This window comes from Stegodyphus dumicola, chromosome X1, assembly GCF_044657685.1.
Source record: "Stegodyphus dumicola isolate Sdum_Otavi_A_Nest chromosome X1, ASM4465768v1".
Taxonomy (NCBI): domain Eukaryota; kingdom Metazoa; phylum Arthropoda; class Arachnida; order Araneae; family Eresidae; genus Stegodyphus; species Stegodyphus dumicola.
Window position 1 is genome coordinate 105,988,092 of NC_140780.1, and position 13,462 is coordinate 106,001,553.

The window sequence follows — 13,462 nt, forward strand, 5'->3', positions numbered from 1 at the left end:
TTCATTTTCTCTTGACTTGCTTTCATCTTGTCTTTAATGGATTCCTGTCCCGCTTTCATTTCTTCCTGTCCTGCTTTCATTTCTTCTTGGCCCGCTTTGATTTCTTCTTTAAAGGAGGCAAAGGCTGATATCAACTGTCTTAGTTGTTCTTCCATCGCTCTTGTTATTGGCATTCAAACCCCACTCCTGACACCAAAACTTGTTGCGTGCGTACGGCTTTGTTATGAAATGAATGCATAAGTCCGATGAAAAATGAACGAAATTTATTATTATCACAACAAAAATGCTTAAATTTCCTCAGATATTCGCGCAGTATTACAATATCTCACAGTAGTTATCTTTTAACTACTCAAACGTTCAAGAGAACTTAATTTAAAACAGCTAAAGAAAGCTAATCCGCTACAGTCAACAAGAGCAGTTTTCTAAACAAACTCTTAAAACAGCAACAAACTAACTGACTGACTAACTAAATTGAGAGGTTTTCCTCCTTTTTATAAGATTTTAAATTGCGTGCGAGAACTTTCTGGAACTTTCTCGAAATCAAAAAGAGATATTTATTAAATGTTAAATGCACGTGCCCTTGCAATTTTAATTTTCCGGCTTAGCTTTCCTTTAATATTCGTCACGTGCTACACTGCACAGGGAATAAAACAATTTAATTTATAATTCAACTAACATTAGCTATTGAAATACCAAATCCGTAACAATATGTCTGGTGTGTGTGTGTGTAATCAAATTAATATCAGAAGTAATGACCAGCAGGAATTTTGATGCCGTAGAAGTTCTGATCCATAATGAATAGGAAACTGGAGGCGAAGGCAGATTAAATCTTGATTCTTTTATTTCAGCAGATATGTTGCGGCCACAAACAAGTTGGCACATTAATTGTGCCTATTACAAAAAGTATACATTTTAGATAAATTTGCAGTAAGAAAGAAGGAGCAGACAGCACAGTCAAGCTAGGCGAAAATGTAGAAAGCCAGTGCATTATGTCTACGGAGAAATTTTAATTCAGACTGAGTTTAGTTTTGGTTCTCAGTGCATTTTGATTGGATAGTTAATACTGTAAAATTACTATTAGTTGTTTTAGTTCCATTTATATCATCGGAATGACGTGAGAATCGTATGACATAGATTAGTCTCGAAATGACACAGTGCAAATAGAGGTTACTATTTTTAGAACACAGAAGGAAAATTAATTTACGTTGCTAATTTGATCTTTTAGATATTCTTTATTTTTCTTACATATACATATACAAAGGTTATAAATAAAGGTAGTTTACACATTTTTAGAACGATTTCGATAATAAATTTTAAAAAAAGCAAACGTTTTAGGGAAAAAAAAAAAAAAAAAAAAAAAAACATTTCTGGCAAAAGCTTATTATTTGAAATGAGAAATGTAGCTTGCTAATTTTAAATTTATTTTTCTTTCAAAATATCGCATGTGAACAAGCTGTGGATTGTAGGAAATGTTTCTGAGCTTTCCAAATATACTAAATATTCCTATTCCGTATTTCAAAAATGTTACGAGATGCATGGTATTAAAATTTTTACATGCAACAAGCAACATTATTTAACAGAAAGAGAAAATCCTTACTTCTACATCGAAAGAAAACTCCAAACGAATACCCAAAAAAAGGTATGTATTGTTTCTAATGCTTCTGAAATTAAACCGCTGGTAACAAGAAAAAAAACTACAGTTGCAAAGTCTTCAAGTAAATTTGGAGCAGCAATAAATAAAAATAATAAATGAAGATTTACAACATAAAAAAGCTACAAAACATAATGTTCACCAGCTTTTTCCCCAGCCATATGGCAGAATCCTGTATGAAAACTATTTAGCAGGATATAAATGGAAATACATTGTAACCTTTGATGAAGCATAGATTTACCTAAATGACTGAAAAAAAAGGGGGGTCTATTTGTAATCAAAAATGGGGAAAAAAATCTAGTTCTGTCAATGCAAAACACGTTTCACTATGGAGTTTACGACTGTTGTAGAATTGTCCTATAATTAGGAATTAAAAATAAGAGTAGAAATTTTTTTTTCTCAATTCAACTTACTATCAAGAGAAAATTATACATCTGATGATTGCAGAAGAAATATTTCACTATTCCAATGATTTTCAAAGAGTGAAGCTTCATTAAGATAAAGCAATAAGTCATACTTCAAAAAGTACCACTGCATTTCATTAAAAATAAAGAACGAATGCTACAGGTATTGCATATGTATAACAATTTAAATGTATTCCTGCAAAGACCCCTTGTTTCACCAACAGACTATTGTGCCTTTGGTCTCTTGAGTCAAAGAGGAATGGAAATCAATACACTGGAAATTTTACAAAAAGCGCTTCAATCATAGAAAACGTGATGCAGACTTATAGTCGGCCCTGAAGCCATTCTAAAAATATATAACCACCCTTTATACATAGATACACACAGTACAAGTGAACTGTATTTTTTACATATTTATATGCATATTTCATTCATTATTATATTTCAAACTGTAATACTGAAATTTGTATAATACTTAATGATAGCTTTATACATATTCAGAGAAATGACACTTATGATTTACAGTTTGGAAATGATAAGCTTGAAAGAATACCTTTCTCATCAATAACAAATAACACTGAAATAGTAATGTAGCTAACAGAAAAAGTATTACACTGATTTTTCAAACTTTTTAATAATTTTCCTTTCTTCACTTTTTAACAAAGCAAAAATCATTCATAGTTTGTGCAAAATCTACTTTATCACTTTATTTCATACTTCTTGAGAAAGGACATGTTTAAAATATGCTATGTTTGAACAAATAACTATGATCCTATAGATTGGCAATGTTTGAAAGCTTTTCTTAATAAAGTGATTATTTTAAGTTTTCTGAAGCTTCTTTAGCTGCTAGCAGCATTAAATTTAAAAATATTCTTAATATTGGTTCCAAACTTGGATACTATAAAACTAGCTTACATTCGCGAATTATGTTTAAATTATCTAAGCTTAAAGCTCCTTTAATGTCCAGAATTATAGAAATAGCAAGGTTTTTTAAAGCCAGATATTTCTGCAGCATTTACACTGGTGTGCAAAAATTAAGGACGAGACGGTTTTTTCAATATAACTTTGTACAAAAGCTTTCCAAATCAACATATTTAATACCATAAGATCCCCAATACGTAAGGACATGAGTAATGTAAGCAACACTTACTAAAAGAGAAATCAGAGGGATAAAAAGAAGCTTTATTGAAAACGTAGCATAGAGAGCAATGCGACTGAAGGCCGAAACATCCCTGTGATGGGTGTCCAGCAAGAAACTTCCGGTCTTTAATAGGGGATATGATCTCCCCTGACTGCTAGGCAGGTTTCACAGCGTCTGCCCATGCTGAGAATGAGGGTGTCAATGAGTTGTTGAGGCATTGCTGCCCATTCGTCTTGCAGCGCCAATCGAAGCTCCGGAATCGTTACTGGTGGTAAGGTACGAGCTGCCAAGCATCTGCCTAGAAAATCCCATACATGCTCGATGGGACTGAGATCCGGAGATCGTGCCGGCCAATCCATACATTCAATATCCTCACTCTCTAAGAGCTGTTCAGCAGCTACTGTGCGATGACATGGTGCATTGTCGTCCATGAAAAGGAACTGCGGACCCATAGCACCTCTAAAAAGACACACATATGGAAGAAGAATCTCATTACAATAAAGGGTCCCGTTGACTGAACCTGCGTCGAAGATGTGAAGGTCTGTATGACTACCAAGCATGATGCCTCCCCAAACGAGAACACCGCCACCTCCATACCTGTCCCTTTCAATGATGTTCGAGGGATGATTGCGGCTTCCCCGCTCTCTCCAGATGAGTATCCGATGAGAATCGCTACTCAGACTGAATCTGCTCTCATCTGTAAAGAGTACTCGTCCCCATTCATTGTCTCTCCAATTCCGGTGTTCCCGGCACCACAGATAACGCCTTCTCCGATGGGCAGGCGTTAGAGGTACACACCGTACAGGGCGTTGTGCAAACAGACCACCACCGTGCAATCTTCTGGCCACGGTAAAACGCGATATCGGTCGTCCAGCCGCCTGTTTCTTCTAGCCTAGAAGGCAATATACCGGTCATCTGCAGGTGTGGTTTCCTCGTGGATGACCACTACTAAACCCCCGGATAGCTGTTCCTGTAGTTTGAAATTGTCTCCAAAGTCGTGAAACGATGCTGTGAGCAATTCCAAACTCTGCAGCCACACTTGTCACACTGCGGCCTTCCTCCAACTTCCCAATGATTCGACCTCGAGTAAAAGCATGTAGATGTCGTCTAACAGATTGATTATTCGCCATTTCTCGCTGAAGCAGCAACTCGGTGTGATTTTAACTGCTATACGGCGTGCAATCTCTTTGCCAGAAATACTGATCTTACACCAACAACATGCTTTATACTACTCAGACACTCCCCCATTACGTCTACCTGCATATCTGCGCATGTGCTATCGTACATCACCTTAATCTCCTGATTGGTCTTTCTGTCCGCTCTGCCTCTTCGTTCAGCTGATATGCTAATTTTTCGACTTCGTCCTTAATTTTTGCACACCAGTGTATATCATTCAGATATTTAAATACTAAACTATAAGCTGTTGTCTTTAAATTACCTAAACCCAATGACAATTTTTCATCAGCTAGAAAGTGAAAATTGAAAAGAATCTAATTTAATTTTTCATATCTCCATTTCATTTGTGAGATTAGAACATCTAAGATTTCTTTAACTCCTACAATGAACAAATTTTTTTTTGAAAATTTAGTTTTCTTGTCAAATGATACTAGGCAGTATGATTTTTTAACATTTCTTTTTTAATTTTTGTTCAAATTAAGTTAACACATTTAGCTGTAAACCTAAACTTTTACATTTCTCAAGAACACACCGACGTAAAAAGCTTTTAGAATGAACCAAACATTATTAAACTTTTTAAAGCATTTTTTTTTTTAAATACAATACAATGTCTGATTTCCAGACGTCCAATATCAGGAATCATCTAAAATCCGGACCTGAAAACTACCAACAACTTTTTCTGTATACTTCATGCATGCGCATTTGATTCCCCCCCCACCCATAGTAAAACATATCGAGAGTGCCGATTCTTAATTTCACTTTCGCACTAAGTAAATACCTCATCATAGAAGAAACAATAATTTAGCATAAATTTGTCTGATGAATAATTTGGCTACGTAGCTGCGTATCTGCTTCGAAACATGCTTTCGCTTTGTAGATCCTTTGGCAGCTCCAAAATTGGAAACTCTTTTTGACATAATGGAAAGTTCAAGCTTAATTTTTATAAAATTGCTCTAACAGTCTGCAAAAAATAATAAGCCGGATCCAACTAGAAGACTGAGGAACAGCGCAATCTGCAACATTAACTGAAATAGATAATTAGTTAATTTTAGCCTAGCTTATACCGTCTGTTATACATTAAACGCGCATGCGTAAACGTAATATGCGCATGCGTAAATGCATATGCACATGCGTAAACGCATTATGCACATGCATAAATGCATTATGCATTTACACATGTGCAGAAAGTTTGCAGCTTTGAGGTCCGGATTATAGATCATTCCAGATTATGGACGTCCGGATTAAAGACTTTGTGCTGTACTAACTGCATAATCAGATGCAGATTGGGCATATGACAGAACAACAAGAAAATCCATTAGCGGATACATATTCAAACTAGGAAATAATGCATTTCATGGAGCAGCGAAAGACAGGACTGCATTCAACTGAAGCAGAATATATTGCAGCAGCTAATACAGCTCAATGGCTGTTAAATTTGCTTAAAGATCTGGGACTAAAACAAAACCTGCCGTTTACTCTCTATGAAGATAACAAGTCATGCATCAAACTTCCACAGATGGAGAAAAATAGCTCTAGAACAAAACATATAGACATGAAATACCACTACTTGTGTAAACTTCAACAAAACGGGATCCAGAGCCTAGATTACTGCAGGAGGTACGATATGACTGCGGATCTACTAACCAAACAACTAGGCAAGCCTGTGTTTGAGAAATTTTGAAAATCGCTGCAAATGGCGATGCTGCCCATCAAATAGGGGTGTTTTTATGCAAATAGTGATGGACTGTTGCCAACAGTGTGATAAACTGTATGAACTGGAAACCCTGCAAAGGAGTTAATTGTGTAACTCCTTTTTCTTTACTCTTACTTTTCTCACTCTTACAGGAAAGGACAGTGATATGACACTCTCAATTATACACTGACTACTAATAAGTATTTGGACACCTATGCAAATGACGATATCTGCGGTCCTAAGGTAAGTCACGGTCTCCACCGATATATGTCGTGTAGGAAACAGCATTGGCTTTAGTCGCATGCAAGATGCCTCGCAGTTCGGAGCTTTCTGATTTCGAGAAAGGTATAATTATCGGGTATCACAAATGTGGCTGATCCTTAAGGGACATATCTAGCCATCTGAAGTACCCAAAATCGACAGTGGCCTATATGATTAATAAGTGAAAGGTGAGCGGTGATTGTCGGAATGTGCCCTGAGTTGGCAGACCAACGAAACTGGGAGATAGAGACCGACGAGCGCTGTCCAGAGAAATTCGGAAGAACTGCACCCAACCGATGGTCTTCATTAGCGAGGAGCTTCAACAGGCTTCCGGGAGTATCGTTTCAATGAATACCATCCGTAAGGAAGCACATCTGCTTGGTTTTCATGGTCGTGCTGCTGCCCATAAGCCTTTGATCACAAAGTCCAACCGTGCTGCTCGGTTAATGTGGTGCAAAGCACATCGAAATTGGACCGTAGAGATCAGTGGAAATGGGTTCTTTGGAGTGATGAATCAAGATTCACCCTTTACTGTTCGGATGGCAGGGTCTGGGTCTGGCGTCTACCTGGAGAACGTCTCCTGCCAGAATGCATTGTGCCAACAGTCAAGTTCGGCGAAGGGAGAATTATGGTCTGGGGGTGTTTCTCCTGGTATGGGCTGGGGCTCTTGGTCCCCATTCATGGTAAGCTCAACTCCGATGCCTACTGAACTATTTTGGATGACAATGTGCTTCCTACGTTGTGGCAGTTTTACAGGTTGGACCCCTGTTACTTTCAGGACGACAAGCCAGTTGTCATGTTTCGACGTTAACCAAGGCTTGGTATGGGGCCAATGGAGTTCATCGAATGGACTGGCCTGCCCAGAGTCCAGACCTGAACCCTATTGAGAACCTCTGGGACGAGTTGCATCGCCAAATTCAGAGGAGCACTACCCGTGCAAAATCGGTGAATGAACTTCTATGTCTTCTCCAAGCCGAGTGGAAGAAAATACCACTAGCTGTCATACAAAGACTTGTGGAAATTATGCTCTGGAGGGTCCACGCTGTAATTACCTCTCGTGGAGGCTCTACCAACTGTTGAGTTTGAATAAAGTTAGTTTTTCTTTTCTACCACAGGTGTCCAAATACTTATTGGTAGCCAGAGTATAACTCCCTTTTTAATATGTATTTGTGATACTAACAAATCTTGATCTATTTTCATGTAAATAAAAATGTGTTTCAATTACATTTTTGGTCTACAACCTTTTTTGGATTAGAAGTTAATCATCTAGCTTGAAACTGCGCTGGATACAAGGTAAGAGAAAATATTTTATTCTCTACTTTTTTTTAACTTTGCTGCGAAATTTCGAGGCTATAAAAATGTTTTACAACTGTGGGCACTTTAAATTTTCATGGGCAATAAAAGTAATAAAATTAACTGTACAGTTATAGCATAAATTACACATGGAAACAAGCCAGTATCTCAAAACACGAATCTCATTCAAAAGTAATTTTTACACAAAATATTAAGCAAAAGTCTGAGAATGCAATACATTTTATTTTTAAACAGCTTTGTTTAGTTTCCTGATGCTATTCCAATGGCCTCTCTTTATATGTTACTCAGCTTGAAGACTTTAAAAAACTTTTTACTATGAAATAAGAGCTGTAGGTCAAATTAAAAGAAGATAAAAGAGAATTTCTGATGTTGGTGCTTTCTAAACAACTGTGAAACATAAGAGGCACCATCCTGACCGGGAAGAGATATACTTAGGAAAACTAAAGAAAAATCAAACAGTTGGTCATATACCGTCTTTTTCTGAAAAATAAGACATCCTCCAAAAATAAGCCCTATCGTGATTTTCGGAACTTTTTATAAAATAAGACATCCCCCGAAAATAATTCCTAGTTAAAATAATGTGACAAAAAGAATTCGTTAAAAAATGCTGTTGATTTATTAAGTATAAGTAATAATATGTTTAGCTTTCCTAATACTCGTATTTCAGAGAAATGTTTGAAACAAAATATTCCGAGAAATTAATTGTTTACCTCTACAGTTCGTTTAAAATTAATTCTTGGAATTTATCTTAACCAGCTCACCGTTTGCCCTGAGAGAGATACGTGCACATGAAAGGCATTGTCATCCGTTAGCATCACCAGACTCTCGTCGGGATGAAATTTGGGCTGAACCGTAAACCCGAGACACATACAACGCAGCAACCTTTTTTCAACCCCCACAGAATTAGTCGAAAATCAAAAGGGGTGATTGATGGGTTACTTATCTTCTCAGCGGTGTCACATTAGGATCATAGCGGGGCTGTTTCAGGAAAGTAAAGGATGGGGACACTTTCTTCGAATAGCTACCCTCTCAACATATCTAATGAGATCCACAACAGCTTTCTCCCTTTCCATTAATGAACAAAGAGATTTGAATGCTATCTTTTCAATTCTTAAGGATTCAATTCTTCTTTTTTTGTTACAGGCCATCAAGAAAATAATAAAACAAAATTCAAGGACATTTCAAATACTAGCTAACGCCCTTATTTTTACTTTATATAGAGCTTTTTCTTGACAACTAAAAATTACATTTACATTGTAATATATAGCAATAGATTTGGGGTTGGGTGCAGGAAGTGAGGTTGGGTACAAAGGGAAAAATATCTGCTCTAAGGACTACACCAGTCCTTATGTTTTATGTTGACCCTTAGGGGGTCGTTATTCACAATCCTTCAGTGTGACAGGTATGCTGTTCAATCTGATTTGAACAGAACTTCTAAATAGGCTTTCACAGGTGGTGAAAGGGGGAAAGAAATACTCTGAGCCCAGTTTTAGACACAAAAAGTTTACCTTTGGATGCGAAAAATGGCATGAAATGTTTGCGATTTTCCTAACGGCGAACTGGTTAAAAAAACAACATAAGGCAGGAGTCTACATTGAGCGACAGTGCAGGCATACAACGTTCATTCATTTCAGTCTTGTAAGTCTGATTATTTCCTCATACATAATTTTATTTAAAAATAAAGTGAATAATTTTTAACCCCAGTTAAAATTAGTACAAAACAAAAGAGCTATTCCGTCGAGTACAAAAGGGGAATCGTGGAAGATTCCAGGGGTGTAAATCTTGTAGCATTCTGTAAAGAGAAGATGCTGGATCTCCGTATGGTTTGTAAATCGCGTACAGACTACAACTACCTGTGTGAACTGGTGGACCAAGGAAATGAGAAAAAATGCAGAGTTGGATCAGGTCGGCAGCCATTATTTTCTGAGTTGGAAGATTGCATCTGGGAATGGATTGCAGGCAGGAGAGCAATGGCTTTGGTTGTGCGCAGGGCTGATATTAAAAAATTTGCTCTTGAAACAGCAATTGAATTTGATATATCCACAGAAGAATTTAAAACATTGTCACACTGGTTGGACAACTTCCTTAAACAATGTGAACTGTCTCTAAGGAGATCAACGTTGTTTAAGCTGGAAGACAATGAAGTTGTTAAGCACACACTTGCGTTTAAGCTTTTTGTTGATGGCATCGATTTTTCGAAACACCAACTCTCCAACATGATTGCTATGGAGGAGACTGCGGTATTCCTAGGCCAAGGAGCTCAAACGACAGTTCACCACAAGGCTTCTTCATCAATTTACGTTCCTTCTACCGGTTACGATAGTGCATGTGTTACCTGTATTTTGGCAATTCGTCTAGATGGCAAGAAAGTATCGCCATTTTTAATCACTAAAGGTAAAAAAGACCAGATTCAACGTGTTTCAGGAATTTATATCATTGAAAGTGAAAAAGCCTGGTGCACCCAAGCAGTAATAAGAAAGTGGGTTGATTTTATGCTGCCACAACTGTTGAGGGGTCAGAATAGAGGTTTACTAGTTTGGGATTCTGCCAGTACTCATCGTGCTAAAGACATGAAAAACTTTCTTGCTGAGAGGAAGATTGATCAAATAATGATTCCGGCAGGAATGACTGGTTACCTCCAGACACTTGACATTGCAATAAACAAGCCATTCAAGGATCATTTGTGGATGGAAATCAATGAATATATTGAAAACAGAATGGTGAGAAATCATCGAGGTAATTTTGTAAAACCAGGCTTACAAGAAATTGTGAATTGGGTAAAAAATTCATGGGACAAAATAACTGATGGTGATGTTTCCAATGCACTATGAACAGGCTACTTAGACAAGAAGTATTCACTTAACGATAGCTATATCACAAGACATGAGAGATTCGGACCAATGATTCAACAGGAAATGGATTTGGAAGAAAATCAGAATATAATTCAGAATTTTATTTATGACGATGTTCCAGAAGAAGATGACATGACTGCAATTAAATAAATTTAAATTTCTGTATTCTGTATAAAATAAATATTAAATAAAAATATACTTTTATTTTTGCCTTTCCCTGAAAATAAGCCCTAGCGTGTATTTTGGACCAAAAAAGAAAGTAAGACAGTGTCTTATTTCCGGAAAAAGATGGTAGCACAGAAAACGAAAACAGCTTTATGAATATAATGCTTTTAAATTATTATAAATAGTGCTAATAAAATTACATTATTTTAAATATATCTTGATGCATTTCCAAGTTGAAAGTTAGTTAAAAAATCAAAATTTTCTTTAATAGAAATTTCTGCCTTTTCACAGCTAATTTGGCACCCCATCTAGCTTTCACTTCAATCCTTGTTCCAGCTCAGCATCCGTTATGTATGAATAAATGTGTAAGAAAATACATGTTATGCTAAAGCAATTACGGATTATTTGCCACAGGATGGAATTCAAGTGGCATTTGAGAAGGAATTTAAATGTTGATTTGCATCCATACAAAATACATGTGGAAATCCTTGAAAATGTTGTGCAGCCAACTGGCCTTTAAGAACTGAAATCAAAATAACCTATGAATGTCCATAGGCTAGGCTGTTGCTAGGTTAAAACAAACAGGGAAAAAAGCATCCTGTTTTACTTTTGAAAAAGAAATTTTTTGGCTTAAATTTCCTAAAATTTCAATTAATATAATTAATTACCTTTAGATATGCAAAGTTGAAGAAAATCATTAACTAATTCTAAATAAAAAAGATCAATACATACCAGGTATAACACCTTTCTGCTTCCAAAAAATTCCATTCATTGGAAAAATTCCTCCAATAAATAATTTACTTTTGCTTTTAAAGTCAGTAGGAGTCCATTTGAGCCAAACAAGCATATTTTCTCTTATCCAGTCACAAGCAACTTCCTTTACACCTAAGCCACGCAATTTTTTAAGGCTATAAAGCTCTAACAACTTCAGATAGTCTGATTGAGAAAAATACATAGCTTTCAGAACATGGTAAGCATATAATGCATTTGGTTTTATTTTGGACCATACAATCTGTAAATAAAATACAATGTAAATAAACACCAAAAACCTTCATAACAAATGCATACGAACAATATTTTCAATGTGAAAACAAATAATGAAATTAAAAAATTCAGCAAATATATATGTATGTTAAAGTGTGAAGAGCGATTACATATTATTTGCAAATATTTAATTCAAACTATCTATTTGAGCTTCAAATTTTTACTGCAGTTTCTAGTAATAATTTTCCAAATAATTCCCAGTCTGATGTCACAAATTATGACCTATTTTAATTTCGTATCTCAAAAACTTTGCATATTCAGCAGTTTATAAATTGCGGTGCCGCTACATAGCAACGTTCCAAGGGCCGGCGTCCCACAGGGATCTATTTTAGGGCCCGTTTTGTATCTGTTTTACGTGGCAAATCTACCTACCGATAACATGGACTAAAACTATGTTCTGGGATGTTATGCAGACAACACAGCTCTTGCTGTGAAATCTGCATCACCCCATTTTGCAATCTCTAGACTTCCAAATCTCATGCCACAGCTTGAGCTTTAGTGCTCAAAGTGAAGAATTGACATAAATGCTGACAAGTCCAACCTCCTTATCATCAGGGAAAAGAGAATGAACACCTCTCTGGACACACAACTTGGACTATTCAGGACTGTCGTGCCTATTGTAAAGAAGGCCACGTACCTAGGCGTCAAGTACAGCTCCAACTTTCAATGGAAAGAGCATATTAATTAAATCAGAAGCAAAATGGTAGGGGCAATTCAGTCCCTCACCCCACTTCTTTCTCCAGACTCAAAACTGGACTTAAGACGCAAAAGGCGTATCTACGTCACGATTATTCGACCCATATTTGCCTACACTTCGCCCACCTAGGCTTCGGTCCATACGAGAGAGCTGAAAAAGTTACAGGTCATGCAAAACAAGCTACTCAGAATGATGACCAGAGCTTTGTTTCTAACCAGATTCTCCATCACGGCATTAAGCTCGACACAGTACAGGAATATCTGCATAAAGCAAACATGAAATTCTTTAAAAATGTGCAGGATTGTAGCCATATGAATGCGCTAAATGTGTTAAATTACGTTGTACTCGAGGAGGACTCTATCTTCAAACTATTTGCAGCCCACCTTACTCGGGACTTAAATTTCCCTACCTAGCTATTTTCTCTGATATGCACCTATTAGTATTGTATGTTGCATCTCATATTATGTATCTCATCTTAATTGTAACTTGTAAATATTTTATTGTATATTTTTATGCACATTGTATCAATTACTGTATTTAGCCTTGTATTTTATATTTTACTTTCCATTGTACTTATATATGTTCTTGTATTACTTGTCTGATTTGTCTTTGTTATTTATTTGCAACAATACAGACATGCACTACAGTAATCCTCACAGCTCCTTGATCTGCTCATTTTGTATTCTGGCTTTTCTAAGACTAAGTGATTGCACGGTCACCCCCTTCTTACAACTCTTTTGACTTTGCCGAATTGTCAAGAACACTTAACGTCTTGTGCCCACTGGGCTTTGTTTCAAGAAGTGGACACGTTGCACCCTGCACGATACTCCGGCAATAATTGCACGATAAATTGGTAGTAACGTTCTAAGAAATGCTGGTAACTTTCAGAGATGGTTGTCATGATAGATATTGGCTGTTCACACATTCAGCTTTTATTAACACACCATCATCCTGAGTGAATTGTATTATAACATAGCATTAAAAAAAGTTATTTTGAGATACAAGTGAGAGACTAAAGGACTTCATTCTGGTAAAGAAATTGACTGCAAAATTAGCAAATATAC

At 36.5% G+C, this 13,462-nt stretch overlaps 1 protein-coding gene across 5 annotated transcripts in view; it reads right to left on the minus strand.

Annotated features, from left to right (window-relative positions):
* Window positions 1-13,462, minus strand: part of LOC118188463 (uncharacterized) — a 301,229-nt gene that overhangs the window by 107,912 nt on the left and 179,855 nt on the right. For all 5 annotated transcript variants that reach the window (XM_085806957.1, XM_085806954.1, XM_085806953.1 and 2 more), the window contains exon 7: window positions 11,390-11,669. In XM_085806957.1, coding sequence (XP_085663083.1) covers window positions 11,390-11,669 — 280 coding nt within the window. The remainder of the gene's footprint in view (window positions 1-11,389; window positions 11,670-13,462) is intronic.